This window comes from Eumetopias jubatus, unplaced genomic scaffold, assembly GCF_037043125.1.
Source record: "Eumetopias jubatus isolate StellerSeaLion01/CBP00866 unplaced genomic scaffold, mEumJub1_p1.0 scaffold_8, whole genome shotgun sequence".
Classification (NCBI taxonomy): Eukaryota; Metazoa; Chordata; class Mammalia; order Carnivora; family Otariidae; genus Eumetopias; species Eumetopias jubatus.
Window position 1 is genome coordinate 79,502,384 of NW_028274814.1, and position 12,999 is coordinate 79,515,382.

The following is a 12,999-nucleotide window of genomic DNA, read 5'->3' on the forward strand; positions in this document are numbered from 1 at the left end:
TTAGGTCACATAGGGGTTATTTTGGTTCTGGAAGGGAGTATCACAAACTTAGCAAATAGTGGAGATTTGGTTAGCAGGCTTAAGGAGTGTGGCAAAGTTTGCAAAAGAAACAGGTGAGGAAGTTGACGAAAGGTAAGAAGGATTGATAAAAAAATAGAGCTCAACTGAGATGAGAAGCCAGGAATTTATAGGAGAACAAACAATTCTTGCATTAGTGTAGAGTTTTGTTTCCTTACAGCTTTCAGCTTCTGTGGTACAGGATTAGGGAATGAGATAGGCATGTGACCTGTTTTATGATTTGTGTCTTTTAGAGACCTCAGTCTTCATCAGCTGAAGCAAAGGCTCCAACACCAAAGTTTGACTTACTAGCCTCAAATTTTCCTCCTTTACCCGGAAGTTCATCAAGAACTCCAGGTGAACTTGTTTTGGAGAGTAGGATGTCTGATGTTGTTAAAGGTGTCTACAAAGAAAAGGTAAACACTGAGGCATCAATCTTTTACTTATGGGACCATAGTTAGCCTTTGTTTGCAGGGTTATAATTTGCAATTTTATTTGCACTTAATATGTATTTCTGTCATAGTTTTTACTCATGGGATTGTCAGCTTGCTTTGAGTATTATAAAAAGATTTATGATAAAGCTACACAGGCCAATAAAGTGCTGGGTGTTCTGTAAGACTAATGAATCACAGACCTGTACCCTTGAAACAAATAATACATCATATGTTAATTAAAAATAAATAAAATAAAAATTTAACCAATTAAAAAAATAAAATGTTTCTTCACGTTTGCATGTCTTTGGTGTCAGCCAGCTCAGTTTGGTAGAACCAATTAATGCAAGCTGGTGGAAAGTGTTGTTTGCCTGTAATTAGTCAATGATGTAAATGAATTCTAAGTTAGTTTGGTAAATTCAGGCTTTCAAATAATGGAGAGTTGATATCAAAGAGTTAGGGCATCAACCTTTAGGATAGGTACCCCATCCTAAAAAAAAAATTTTTTTTTAAGATTTTATTTATTTATTTCACAGAGAGACACAGCCAGAGAGGGAACACAAGCAGAGGGAGTGGGAGAGGGAGAAGCAGGCTTCCCGCGGAGCAGGGAGCCCGTGCAGGGCTCGATCCCAGGACCCTGGGATCATGACCTGAGCCGAAGGCAGATGCTTAATGACTGAGCCACCCAGGCGCCCCTCCTAAAATATTTTTGAGTGTAGACCTCTTCCTGTGCTAAATCTTTACACCCACATTTTTTCTCATTTTCTTCCCTTTTTTTCTTAATTCAATTTTTATTTTTATAGTATATACACATAGTACATCTAGGCTTATAGTGAAAAATAGTATCCCTGTGCAACCATTTCAACTAGCTTTTTCTCCTGTTTTCCAAACCCTATATTTCTAACTAGCATGGTTATGCTGCTACTTTTCTTTTCTCTTCTCTTTTCTTTTCTTTCATCTCTACACCCAATGTGGGGTTGAACTCAGGACCCCAAGATCAAGAGTTGTGTGCTCCCAATATACTTTATTTCTTGGCTTTCCAATTTTTGATGTTGTCTATTACCTTTCCATTTAGAACCTAAGGATTTAGCTCTCTTAAGCCAACATAATTTTCTTATCTCTCCCTGTATATTGTACTGCATCATATCTAGGATGCCATCCATTATAAGATGCCCTATTGATTTAGTATCACTAAAAAAGTAAAAAGCAGGGGCAGCTGGGTGGCTCAGTTGGTTAAGCCTTCAGCTCAGGTCATGATCTCAGAATCCTGAGATCCAGCCACACACCCCTCCCCCATGTCCAGCTCCCTGCTTAACAGGGAGTCTACTTGTCCCTCTGTCCCTCCTCCTTGCTTGTACTCTCTCTCTCAAATAAATAAAGTCTTAAAAAAAAGAAAGTAAAAAGCACTGCCAGTTAGATTCGGATATGCCATCATTTGTAAGTCACATCTTGATATTACCATTTTTTTCCATAACCAAACCTCATAGTATACTGCCATTATTTCTCCTTTCTTATACTCTCAGTGGCCTACTGCACAATTGTGTAGCTGGGACTTGACTTTACCATCATCCTGAGAATTTTCCTTACTTTCTTTTGTTGGATCCTCACTCTTACTTTCCTTTCCTTTATTATGGTGGGTCACATCTTCCTGAGCTTCCTGAATTAGTGGTTTTTAGTATAAATTTCTTGAGATCTTGTGTTCCAAAAATGTTTTTGTTTTCACATAGGATAATAGCTTATCTCTGTAGAGTTCTGTTTTAGAAATCATTTTCCCATGGAATTTTGAAGGTATTTGTCTTCCCTTGTTTAAAAAATTGTGCAATATTTTAGTTATTTCATCAGCCTTAAGATAGACATTTTTTCCACCTTTGAAAATCTATAATTAAACGTTACCTAGTTTAAGTAGTAGTGTTTTTCTTAGTAATACATAAAATAATGGTGCGTTTTACAGTTTATGACTTCTCCCATTTGGTGAGGTGTGATTCACACATACATGCGTTTTTAAAGAAGAAGAATAAAGTGTATTTCCCCTTGTAATCCCAACCCACAGTTGTGGACAATGAACATCACCAACATCTTAGCAGTGCCATGTGTCTCCCCTCACTTTTTAAGATTCCTCTTATTCCTCCCCTTCAGAGGAAACATCCTGACTGCAGTAACAATTTTGTTGCTTTTTCTATAATTTTACCATTCCAGGTTGGGAAACTTTTTCTGTAGAATAGGGCCAGAAAGTAAATATTTTAGGCTTGTGGGCCACATGCTATAAAAACGTAAAAACCACTTTTAGCTCATAGGCCATACCAATCAAACTCAGAGGCTGGATTTGGCCAGCAGGCCTTGGTTTGTCAACCCCTAACCTAGAGAGTATACTGTTCAGTGTGCCTGTTTTTGAACACAACACAAATGGAATGTGTATTCTTCTGTTATTTCTTTCATTCTATATTGTGTAAAATTCATTGGTGTTGATAACTAGTTCATTTTGCACTGTTGTATTCTTTTTAAGAATATTATTCAACTGTTGATGGACACTTGAGCTGTTTTTTTTTGTCTGTTTGACATAAGCAATTCTGTGAATGTTCAAACTACACACACACCCTGTTTTTAGGGTATATACATAGTGGAATTGCTGAGTGATAGGGCATCTTTTAAAATTTACTGTTAAGGTTAAGTTACTTTTTCATGTTTTTATTGGCCATTTGAGTTTCTCTTTATAGAGTGCCAAGTATTTTTTTTTTTTTAAGATTTTATTTATTTATTTGACAAAGAGAGACACAGCGAGAAAGGGAACACAAGCAGGGGGAGTGGGAGAGGGAGAAGCAGGCTTCCCGCTGAGCGGGGAGCCCGATGTGGGACTCGATCCCAGGACCCTGGGATCATGACCTGAGCTGAAAGCAGACGCCTAACGACTGAGCCACCCAAGTGCCCTAGAGTGCCAAGTATTTGGCACTTTTTTTTTTCTATTGGGTTATCTCTTTATCTTACAGATCCATGGAATTTTTAAATTTATTTTGGATACTAATCCTTTGTCAGTAATGGATATTACTAATTGTGGTTTGTTTTCAGAGTTTAGTATTTGTGAGTGAAAACAGGCTCTTATTTTAGTATGGTCATATTTATCAGTCATTCTTTTATGGTTTGTTCTTTTTTATATCTTGCTTAGGAAATGATCTGGCTTCCCGAGATCCTTTTCGGAAACCTATCATTCTGATCCTCCTGTGACCTTTCCCCCCCTTCGGGAGGCCTTTAGGATCTTTTATTTATCCATGGTATTCTATGAAGTTATGAAGGTGTATCTTGCTATGACTCCTTTTTAATTCATTGCACCGGATACTTGGTAGACCTTTTCAGTCTGGAAACTCGTCCTTACATGCTAGAAAATTTTCCTGTATTATCTCTTTGATACATTCTTCACTTCTCTTTTCTTCTCTTTAACTCTTAATTGATATTACATCTTGTAGGTCGAACCTCAGATTTTGTTTTGGCTTTCCTAATTTTTATTTTTGTACTTGTCTATGGTTTCTACAAAGGTTTTCTAAATGTTACCTTTGAACCGACTGAAATTTGGAGGTGCCTGGTGGCTTATTGGTTAAGCATCTGCCTTTGGCCCAGGTCATGATCCCGGGGTCTTGGGATCAAGCCCCACATCAGGCTGCCTGCTCAGTGGGGCATCTGCTGCTCCCTCTCCTACTGCCCTTCTGCACAACCCCCCCAACTCATGCTCGCTTGCTCACTCTCAAATAAATAAAATCTTTAAAAAAATAAATAAACCCACTGAAATTTGTACTTTATCAATCGATTTTAATATCCAGGGCTCGCTATTAGATTTTTTTTGTGGGTTTTTTTGTTTGTTTGTTTTTAAGATTTATTTATTTTAGAGAGCACAAGCAGGGGGAGGGGCAGAGGGAGAAGCAGCCTCCCACTGAGCAAGGATCCCAATGCAGGACTCAGTCCCAGGACCCTGGGATCATGACCCGAGCCGAAGGCAGATGCTTAACTGAGCCACCCAGGCATCCCTTGCTATTGTTTTTATTTTACTTTTTAAAATTGTGGTGGGGCGCCTGGGTGGCTCAGTCATTGAGTGTCTGCCTTCAGCTCAGGTCATGATCCCAGGGTCCTGGGATCAAGCCCCGCATCAGGCTCCCTGCTCAGGAGGAGGCCTGCTTCTCCCTCTCCCACTCCCCCTGCTTATGTTCCCTCTCTCGCTGTGTCTCTCTCTGTCAAATAAATCTTAAAAAAAAAAAAAATTGTGGTAAGGGGCGCCTGGGTGGCTCAGGCAGTTAAGCATCTGTTTTCTTTTTTTTTTTTTAATTTATTTATTTGAGAGAGAGAATGAGAGAGAGAGCATGAGAAGGGAGAGGGTCAGAGGGAGAAGCAGACTCCCTGCCGAGCAGGGAGCCCGATGCGGGACTCAATCCCGGGACTCCAGGATCATGACCTGAGCCGAAGGCAGTCGCTTAACCAACTGAGCCACCCAGGCGCCCTAAGCATCTGTTTTCAACTCAGGTTATGATCCTGGGGTCCTAGGATCAAGCCCCACATCGGACTCCCTGCTCAGTGGTGAGCCTGCTTCTCCCTCTCCCCTCTGCTGCTCTCCCGCCCTTATGCTCTCTCTCTCACTCTATCTCAAATAAATAAAAATCTCTAAAAAAAAAAATTGTGGTAAATTGCACATAATATAAATTTTACCATCTTAAGGGGTGCCTGGGTGGTTTAGTCAATTAAGCATCTGACTCTTGATTTCAGCTTTGGTCCTGATCTCAGGGTGGTGAAATCAAGCCCCACATAGGCTCCACGCTCAGCGTGGTGTCTGCTTGAGATTCTCTCCCTCTGCCCCTCTAAAACATTTACCATCTTAAGCATTGTTCAGTGTATCCAGTTCATTTGTGTTAAATACATTCACATTCTTGTGCATCTAATCTCCAGAACTCTCAATCTTGTAAATATAAAATGCTGTAGGGGACCTGGCTGGCTCAGTTGGTAGAGCATGCAACTCTTGGTCTCTGGGTTGTGAGTAAAGAACCACCTTGGGTGTAGAGATTCCTTAAAACACAAAATCTTTTAAAAGTAATAATAAAATGCTATACCCATTACACAGTGACTCCCATTACCCATTCCCCCTTCCCTCAGCCCCTGGCAGCCACCGTTCTACTTTATCTATATAAATGTGAGTACTCTGGGTGTCTCGTGTAAGTGGAATCATATAATATTTGCCTTTTTGTGACTGGCTTATTTCACTTAGCATGATTTTCTCAAGGTTCATCCATTGTGGTAGTGTGTACCAGTACTTCATTCCTTTTATTGCCCAGTAATATTACATTATATGGATATACCACAGTTTGTTTATCCATTTACCAGTTGATGAGTATTTAGGTTGTTCACAGTTTTTTGGCTGCTATGAATAATGCTGCTATGAACATTTGTGTGTAGACATATTTTCTCTTGGGTATATACTTGCTGGGTCATATAGTAACTGTGTTTAACTTTTTGAGGAACTGCCAGACTATTTTCCAAAATGCACCATTTTGCATTACCACTTAGTGTATGAGAGTTCCAGTGTCTCCATTATCATCACAAACATTTGTTACTTACTGATTATAGCCACCCTGGTGAGTGGAAAGTGATTTCTCATTGTGGTTTTGATTTGCATTTCCCTAATGACTGATGATGATTGAGCCTCTTTATAAGTGCTTATTGGCAATTTGGATATCTTCTTTGGAGACCAAGTGTCTATATGAGTTAATTTTGAAATATGTTTTTACTTTAAGGATAATGAGGAGTTAAGAGTTAGCTGCCCAGTGCCTGCAGAGGATGAACAGACAGACTGCACCTCTGCCCAGCAACTCAGTATGAGTACCAGTCCTCCATGTACAGCTGAGCTTCCTGCATTAAGGTACAGTTTCAGTATAGAAGGTCTTCCACATTAAGATTACTTTCTCTTCTGATCATTCGCTCAGCTGTTTCTGTGTGCTGTGCTAAGTCTAATGTCAAGCTCTCTTTTCCTTAGCACAACTCAGCAAGAAAAGGATCTAGTAGAGGATTCCTCTGTTCAGAAGGATGTTCTCAACCAAACAGCTATACCAGTTTCTTCCCCAAGTAGTGCAAAGCCATCAAGGACAAATAGTGCTTCACCATGTAATAATAACATAAATACAGCTGTAGCTGTGGCCCTACAGGTAACTTGATAAATTTAGTATGTGGGGGGAAAAAAAATAATAGGTTAAATAATGAGATTTTTTTTTCACATAAGTCTTTGCTAGAGCAGAGTCATTTGGAAATAGCCCAAACTGAGGCTGCCTGCCTCAAATGAAGCTCAAGGAGTTTAAAGTCACTGCAAAGAAATGGGAAATTTTAGCCATGTTGAGATAGTGAAGAATAATTATTCATTCTGAGAAGTTTTGGTTTTTGTTGGGTTTTTTTGTTTTTGTTTTAAGATTTATTTGAGCAAGAGAGAGAGCATGAATAGGGGAGAGGGAGAGCCCACACGGGGCTTGATCCCAGGACTCTGGGATCACAACCTGAGCCAGAGGCAGATGCTCAACCATCTGAGCCACCCAGGTTGCCCCCATTCTGGGTTTTGGATTTTTTGTTTGTTTGTTTTTTGTTTTTTAATGGCTTTTTTTCTGATCACCTTCTAGTTTAAATGAAGCTTCTTTTTTTTTTTTTTTTAAAGATTTTTATTTATTTATTTGAGAGAGAGAGAGCATGAGAGGGGGGAGGGTCAGAGGGAGAAGCAGATTCTCCACCGAACAGGGAGTCCGATGTGGGACTCGATCCTGGGACTCCCAGGATCATGACCTGAGCTGAAGGCAGTGGCTTAACCGACTGAGCCACCCAGGCGCCCCGAAGCTTCTTTTTTATTCAAGTTATGATGAATGTATTTTGGGGCTAAAGAGGCTTTGAGCCCCCTTGAAATTCTTTTTTTTCTTTTTTTTTGTAATGTTTAACAAGTCTTATGAGGGCTACTTCCATTTTTATTCAGTTTCCAGAAATCATTTTTATAATTAGGGAAATACAGGAAAGCTGAGCAAAAACACAAAATTTAATCTTTTCATTCATTAATATAACTAGTTGCATTTTGGTTTAGTTCCTTTTTCCTAGGTTAAGGGCATTTTATTTTGTTACTTAATAGTACAATAGCAGCTACCGATTACTGAATGCCTGCTGTATGCTAAGACCAGTGCTAAGTACTTCTTACATGCTTTATCCCATTCTCATAACACCCCTGTTGTCCTTTTTTTTCCAGATGAGGTAATTAAGACCTTTAATTAGTCTTCTATTAATATATTATTGGTTCCCAGCTGCTCTGTTGAGATTCTTGTGGAATCCATTTCAGGGTTCTTTGTAGCCATGGAAGAGAGAACAGATGTACATTCATCATACGAATGTACATTATTAACTTAACCTGAAAGTACATTATTAACTTCATCTGTCTTTCCTTGTTAGACATTGAGGTTATTTCCAGTTTTTTTCATCACCATAAACCATGCTGACATGAACATCTTTCACATAAATTCCTCAAGTGAAAATACTGTATCATTTATAAATTGCCAAGGCTTTTTATTATTTCAACAAAATTTTTTATTTTTAAGATTGTACCAATACACTTTAATAGCAGTGTATAGGAGAATACCTGTTGCACTCTCCTAGAAGATAGCTTCCTGATTTTCTTGTGGGTCACACTATCCTTTTTGTACTTTACTTAGAGAATGTTCCATAAATTTGTTTTCTTATCTTCACTTCAAAGGAACCCCGAAAGCTAAGTTATGCTGAAGTGTGCCAGAAGCCCCCTAAAGAGCCAGCTCCGGTTCTTGTGCAGCCACTACGAGAACTTCGTTCCAATGTAGTGTCTCCCACCAAAAATGAAGAGAATGGAGCTCCTGAGAAGTCCATTGAGAAATCGCATGAGAAGCCAGAAGCAAGGGCTAGTAAGGAGTATTCTAGCTTCCGAGGCAATACCATTCCCAGGGGAGCAGCTGGAAAAATCAGGGAACAGAGACGCCAGTTTGGCCATAGGGCTATACCTCAGGGAGTGACTCGACGTAATGGCAAAGAGCAATATGTGCCACCCAGATCACCAAAGTAAAACAAACTATTCAAAAACTTCTCTCTCTTCCCATTAAACTTGAGCCGTGGCTATATTGAACTGTTCTGGAGGGGAGGGGGTAGCCAGGAAGGAAACAGGAGAAAAGTGTATGTCCTTAAATCATTATGGATTTTGGAGTTGTGAGCAGTAGAATCCCAAAATTCATCTCTAAAGTGATTTTAAAATGCTGGAGGATTCCAATCAGTATAAATATATATATATATATATGTATACATATATAAAAATATAATTTTTCTATTTTTGTTTTTGATTTTAATTTGCAGAGATCTTCTGCCTAGAATCAATTTTGAGGGTTCAGATTTAGCTTGAGAAAAAAACATATTACACATCCTTCAGTACAGGAGATGAGGGAGTGAGAGAAAATATTTTTTGAAGAAGCATTTCTGTAAAATTAGAAATTACTTTTTTTAATCTATTTAAAGTTTGGCTTGGAGAATGCCATTTCTGCCTATATGGCCTTGTGTTGCAAAGCAGATCAGTGGCTGGGGTGCCTGTTGTGTGAGTGTGTGCAAGAGTGATTGAAGCCAAATCTGTTGTCATGTTAGAAAATGATTTGAAAACTGAATGTAATACTTGAGTAGATTTTTTTTTCCATTTTGAAATTGTCTGTCTTTTTGACCTTAATATTTCATTCAACAAACTGTTAAGCTCTGATTGTACTTAGAGATGTGACTATCAATCAGTTTGCTACTCAAGGAAAGAAAGGGGGTTATTCAAAAAATCAAAAATTTGTCTTAGATCTGAGTGGATAGGTCAAATGGACTTCAGAGGTTTAAACTGCTTTGTGATTTCCTGCCCTCCCCCCCAAATAGGAGACAGGTTTTTTTGTTACTTCATTATTCTCTGTTGACTACCCACCCCCCAAAAGCAAAATAACCAACATCCTACAGAATTGTATGTTTCTAATTGCCTTGACCAGTCTAGTCAAATCATATAACTGTTCTAAATCTCTGATTGAACATTGAAGTAGTTTACTCTTCTGTTCATGTATTTAAAACTTTAGATCCCAGAATGGTAGGTCAGACTGACCCTACAGTAATTTATTTGTATTCGTGTTAAAGATGAAACATTGTAACTGATTTCTTAAAGTGTTAAATAGTGTAGAAGTTAAAAAAAAAATTAAAGGCTTAATTTGGGGGTGACTTTTTCTGTTTACAATGTGTTTTATCATCTTCCTTCCTTTTCTCCACCCACCCCCCCCAAAAATAACAGTTTGGAATTCACAGAAACAGAACCAGCAAGTCATGAGATTTTTTTACTTAAGGTGAGAAAGATAGTTGAAGAAAATTAATACATACTTTCTCAGTGAATAAAGTTGTAGCTGTCATATTAAGTAGGCAAGTTTACATGCTGGTGTTGAGAAAATGGCTAAAATATTAAAAACCATGTTGCATTAATCTGTGTTAAGTCATACCATTTTCAGAGTTCCATGTAAGGTGGGGTTTTGTTTTCTTTTTAGGGATAGTTTGTAATAGTCATAACTGTCCCTTATGTTAGTGAATTACATATGTACAAATTGAAACTGTAAATTGTGAACACTGGAAAGCACCATTGTGACATAGAGTAAACATCTTAGTAATATATTAAAATGAATGTAAATGGAGGTTAAAATTACATTACTGTGAAACTCATCTTCCAACTCTAAGTTAAGCTTTAGAGATTTGTATTAGTAGCTAACTAAACACTGCACATTTCTGTACAAGCCAGGATTATCCTTTCTTTGTAACTTATTATTCAGCTTGGCAATTGCTTTTGATTTGGTGGATTGATAACATGGTATAATATATTTAAACAGTTTGAAACTATTCATTTCTACACACTATTTTTAAAAATCATCTGCTAGATGAAACATACAATAAAACTACCTGTGCTGAAATTTGGGGGAAGTTTAGGTCCTTTAAAAAAAAGGTATTAATAATCATTGACTACATCTATGATAAAAGTGCTTATTTTGGTTTACTTAGATAATGCTGCAGTTGGTGGAAATGATAAACATTTAAAGTGTTAACACTCTGTGAATGCATTGGATTTAAGAGAATAAACATTTTATAAAAATCACTTGGTAAGGATTATAAACTTAATTATTGCACTTAAAATGAAACATTACTTTTTTACAATGTGTGTCACATTGTGTTGTATGCTTGTGTGACTTACTGTTAGTTCACCCAACTTCTAAAAGCTATATGTTCTAATTGAAACACAAGAAAAGAGTCTTCTTTTGAAGAAAGCAACTGTGTTCTTGCTTTTTTACCCAAAATGTTACTGAAAGTAGAAATTTGAAGACATCATTTTTTAATTTCTTATATATCGTGTTTTTAATTTAATTTGCCTCATTACAGCTAATAGTTCCCAGTTTGGTGGGATGTATAGGGAAGAAGGAGTGTGTGTGTGTGTAATTATATATATTCACAGTATGTATTTAGCATTTATTTTATTACAGCAGATTTAAGGTTTGTATCTAAATGATGCCTGTGAGTTGTGTGAAAGTGGATTTCTTTTTCCAGCAGTTCTCTGTAACTGATGCAGGTTAGGCGTTTATTGTAGTTCAGCTATTTATTTGGTTCTGTAGAGGGAGGAATTTAAATGTCAAATTTTTCTCTTCATCCTTATGACTTAACATTTCCTTGGGTTATTGGAGGCTCAAAGTAGATACAAGTGATAGTGAGTGTATAGTATGGTGGTTTTCTGTCATAGTTCTTACTTCATGAAGAGAACAAGAGTCACACAAGTTCATCACTTAGCACTTCATAGAGAAGGTATTTGGAGATACTGCAAAACCTGTCTCCATTTTCTATCCTGATAATTGAGGTTTTCATAATATCTAGGGCCTGTCTCTACTCAGTGATTTCATTTTTTTACAAATATAGACATTGGCATTCAAAAGAGTGATCCATCTAAATTTTATTCACTTGGATTTTGCAAGAGAGGATCTTTAATCAGGATTTATTGTTGTCATCTTTTGTGCTCCATTTGCATGTGATCTCAAATTACATGTGATTTTTAATTTATTTTTGGTTCCTAAAATTAAGGTAGCTTGAATATTGTTTCACATTCCTTTTTAAATAACCAGGTTGGCTTTGCAAAAGGCTTAATGATGGAGTATTTGCATCTGCTGGAGCAGAAAACAGTATTGAAAAGTTACTGAACGCTTTCTTTAGCTTTATTAGTTATGGCCTTAATATTTAGTCTTTTGGCTTAAATGTCCCCTGGTTTTACTTTGACACAGTTGAACAGCACTGGGGTTGTCTCTTGATATTTGTGTTGGGCATGTATATTAACCATATTTTAAAAGTACCCATTTTGTTTGTTTTTACAGAAAAGATAAAATGCAAGAGGACATTGTATTCCTTTTGAGGGTTTTTATAAATTATTAACTATATGGTGAGGTTTTTTCCTAATTTTTTATATTTCCTTACAATTTTGTGGCCATTAATTTAACTTTAGGCTTTTCTGGTATATCCTAACTTAGCTAGTCTGAGCTTCCAAGAAGATACATAGACATTTCAGTTTTTATTAACTGAATGAGACATTTTAAGAAGTTGAAAGAGAATTTGTGTTCAAGTTGAAAGTAAACTCTCTTTCAAAATCACCTGATTATTAAATAATTTATTTTTTAAAACTAACAACTTTTTATGAATTGTTGAGTAGACAGTTCCTAAAAGTACAACTCAGATGTCAACAGGTTGTGTGTAAAATAAAATGGCTTTATTTTCAGTTTTGTAGCACAAAACACTGATTAGTACAGATAAAGAAACATCTACATCAATGTTGATTTTTTTTTTTTTTTTTTGCCTGATTTACATGTCTTTTGAGTGACCCCTGTTAAATGTTCAGGGTCAGGGATCAGAACCAGTTACCCAGCTTCTATTTTGTCCATTGCTTAGGTTTGTTCCTGTTGTCCAAACCGCCCCCTCCCCCCAAAAAAAGATGGTGTGACACATGCTCATGCATATTATGTTAAAATGAGTACATCTTGTATTTGTATTTCTGTTTTCAACATTACCAAGGTGCTATGGGAAATTAAAGTAACACAAAATTAGAAAAAATAAAGTTATTTAAAAGCAGAACTGGTTTCCTTTTCTCCAGGTGGCTTATGTCTAATGACTACTTGTATTTATTTTTCCACAATCTTTTATGTTGCCTAGTCTCTGAGTTCTATCATTATTATGGTCTCAGCTCTTTTTTTGGTTTGGTTTGGGGGAGTGGGGTACAGGATGTGTGATATTTCATCTGTAAAGTGAGGGAAGAGAGCCAGAAGTTTCAGCTTTATGGTCTTAGGGTTGTCTTAAATTCTTTTAGTGTTGGAAGCAATGGTGATGTGGGGAAAAAAACCATAGGGCAATGTGTAACTTAAGGATTTTGCTTTTCTGGGGCAGATTATGGCCTGACCTGGGTATGTAAATTCTA

At 37.2% G+C, this 12,999-nt stretch overlaps 1 protein-coding gene across 2 annotated transcripts in view; it reads left to right on the top strand.

The window, feature by feature from the left end:
* Window positions 1-12,648, top strand: part of LARP4 (La ribonucleoprotein 4) — a 69,682-nt gene extending 57,034 nt beyond the window's left edge. For both annotated transcript variants that reach the window (XM_028125572.2, XM_028125573.2), the window contains exons 13-16: window positions 312-473; window positions 6,254-6,378; window positions 6,493-6,661; window positions 8,233-12,648. In XM_028125572.2, coding sequence (XP_027981373.1) covers window positions 312-473; window positions 6,254-6,378; window positions 6,493-6,661; window positions 8,233-8,571 — 795 coding nt within the window. In that variant the 3' untranslated portion in view covers window positions 8,572-12,648. The remainder of the gene's footprint in view (window positions 1-311; window positions 474-6,253; window positions 6,379-6,492; window positions 6,662-8,232) is intronic.
* Window positions 12,649-12,999: the final 351 nt, after the last annotated feature.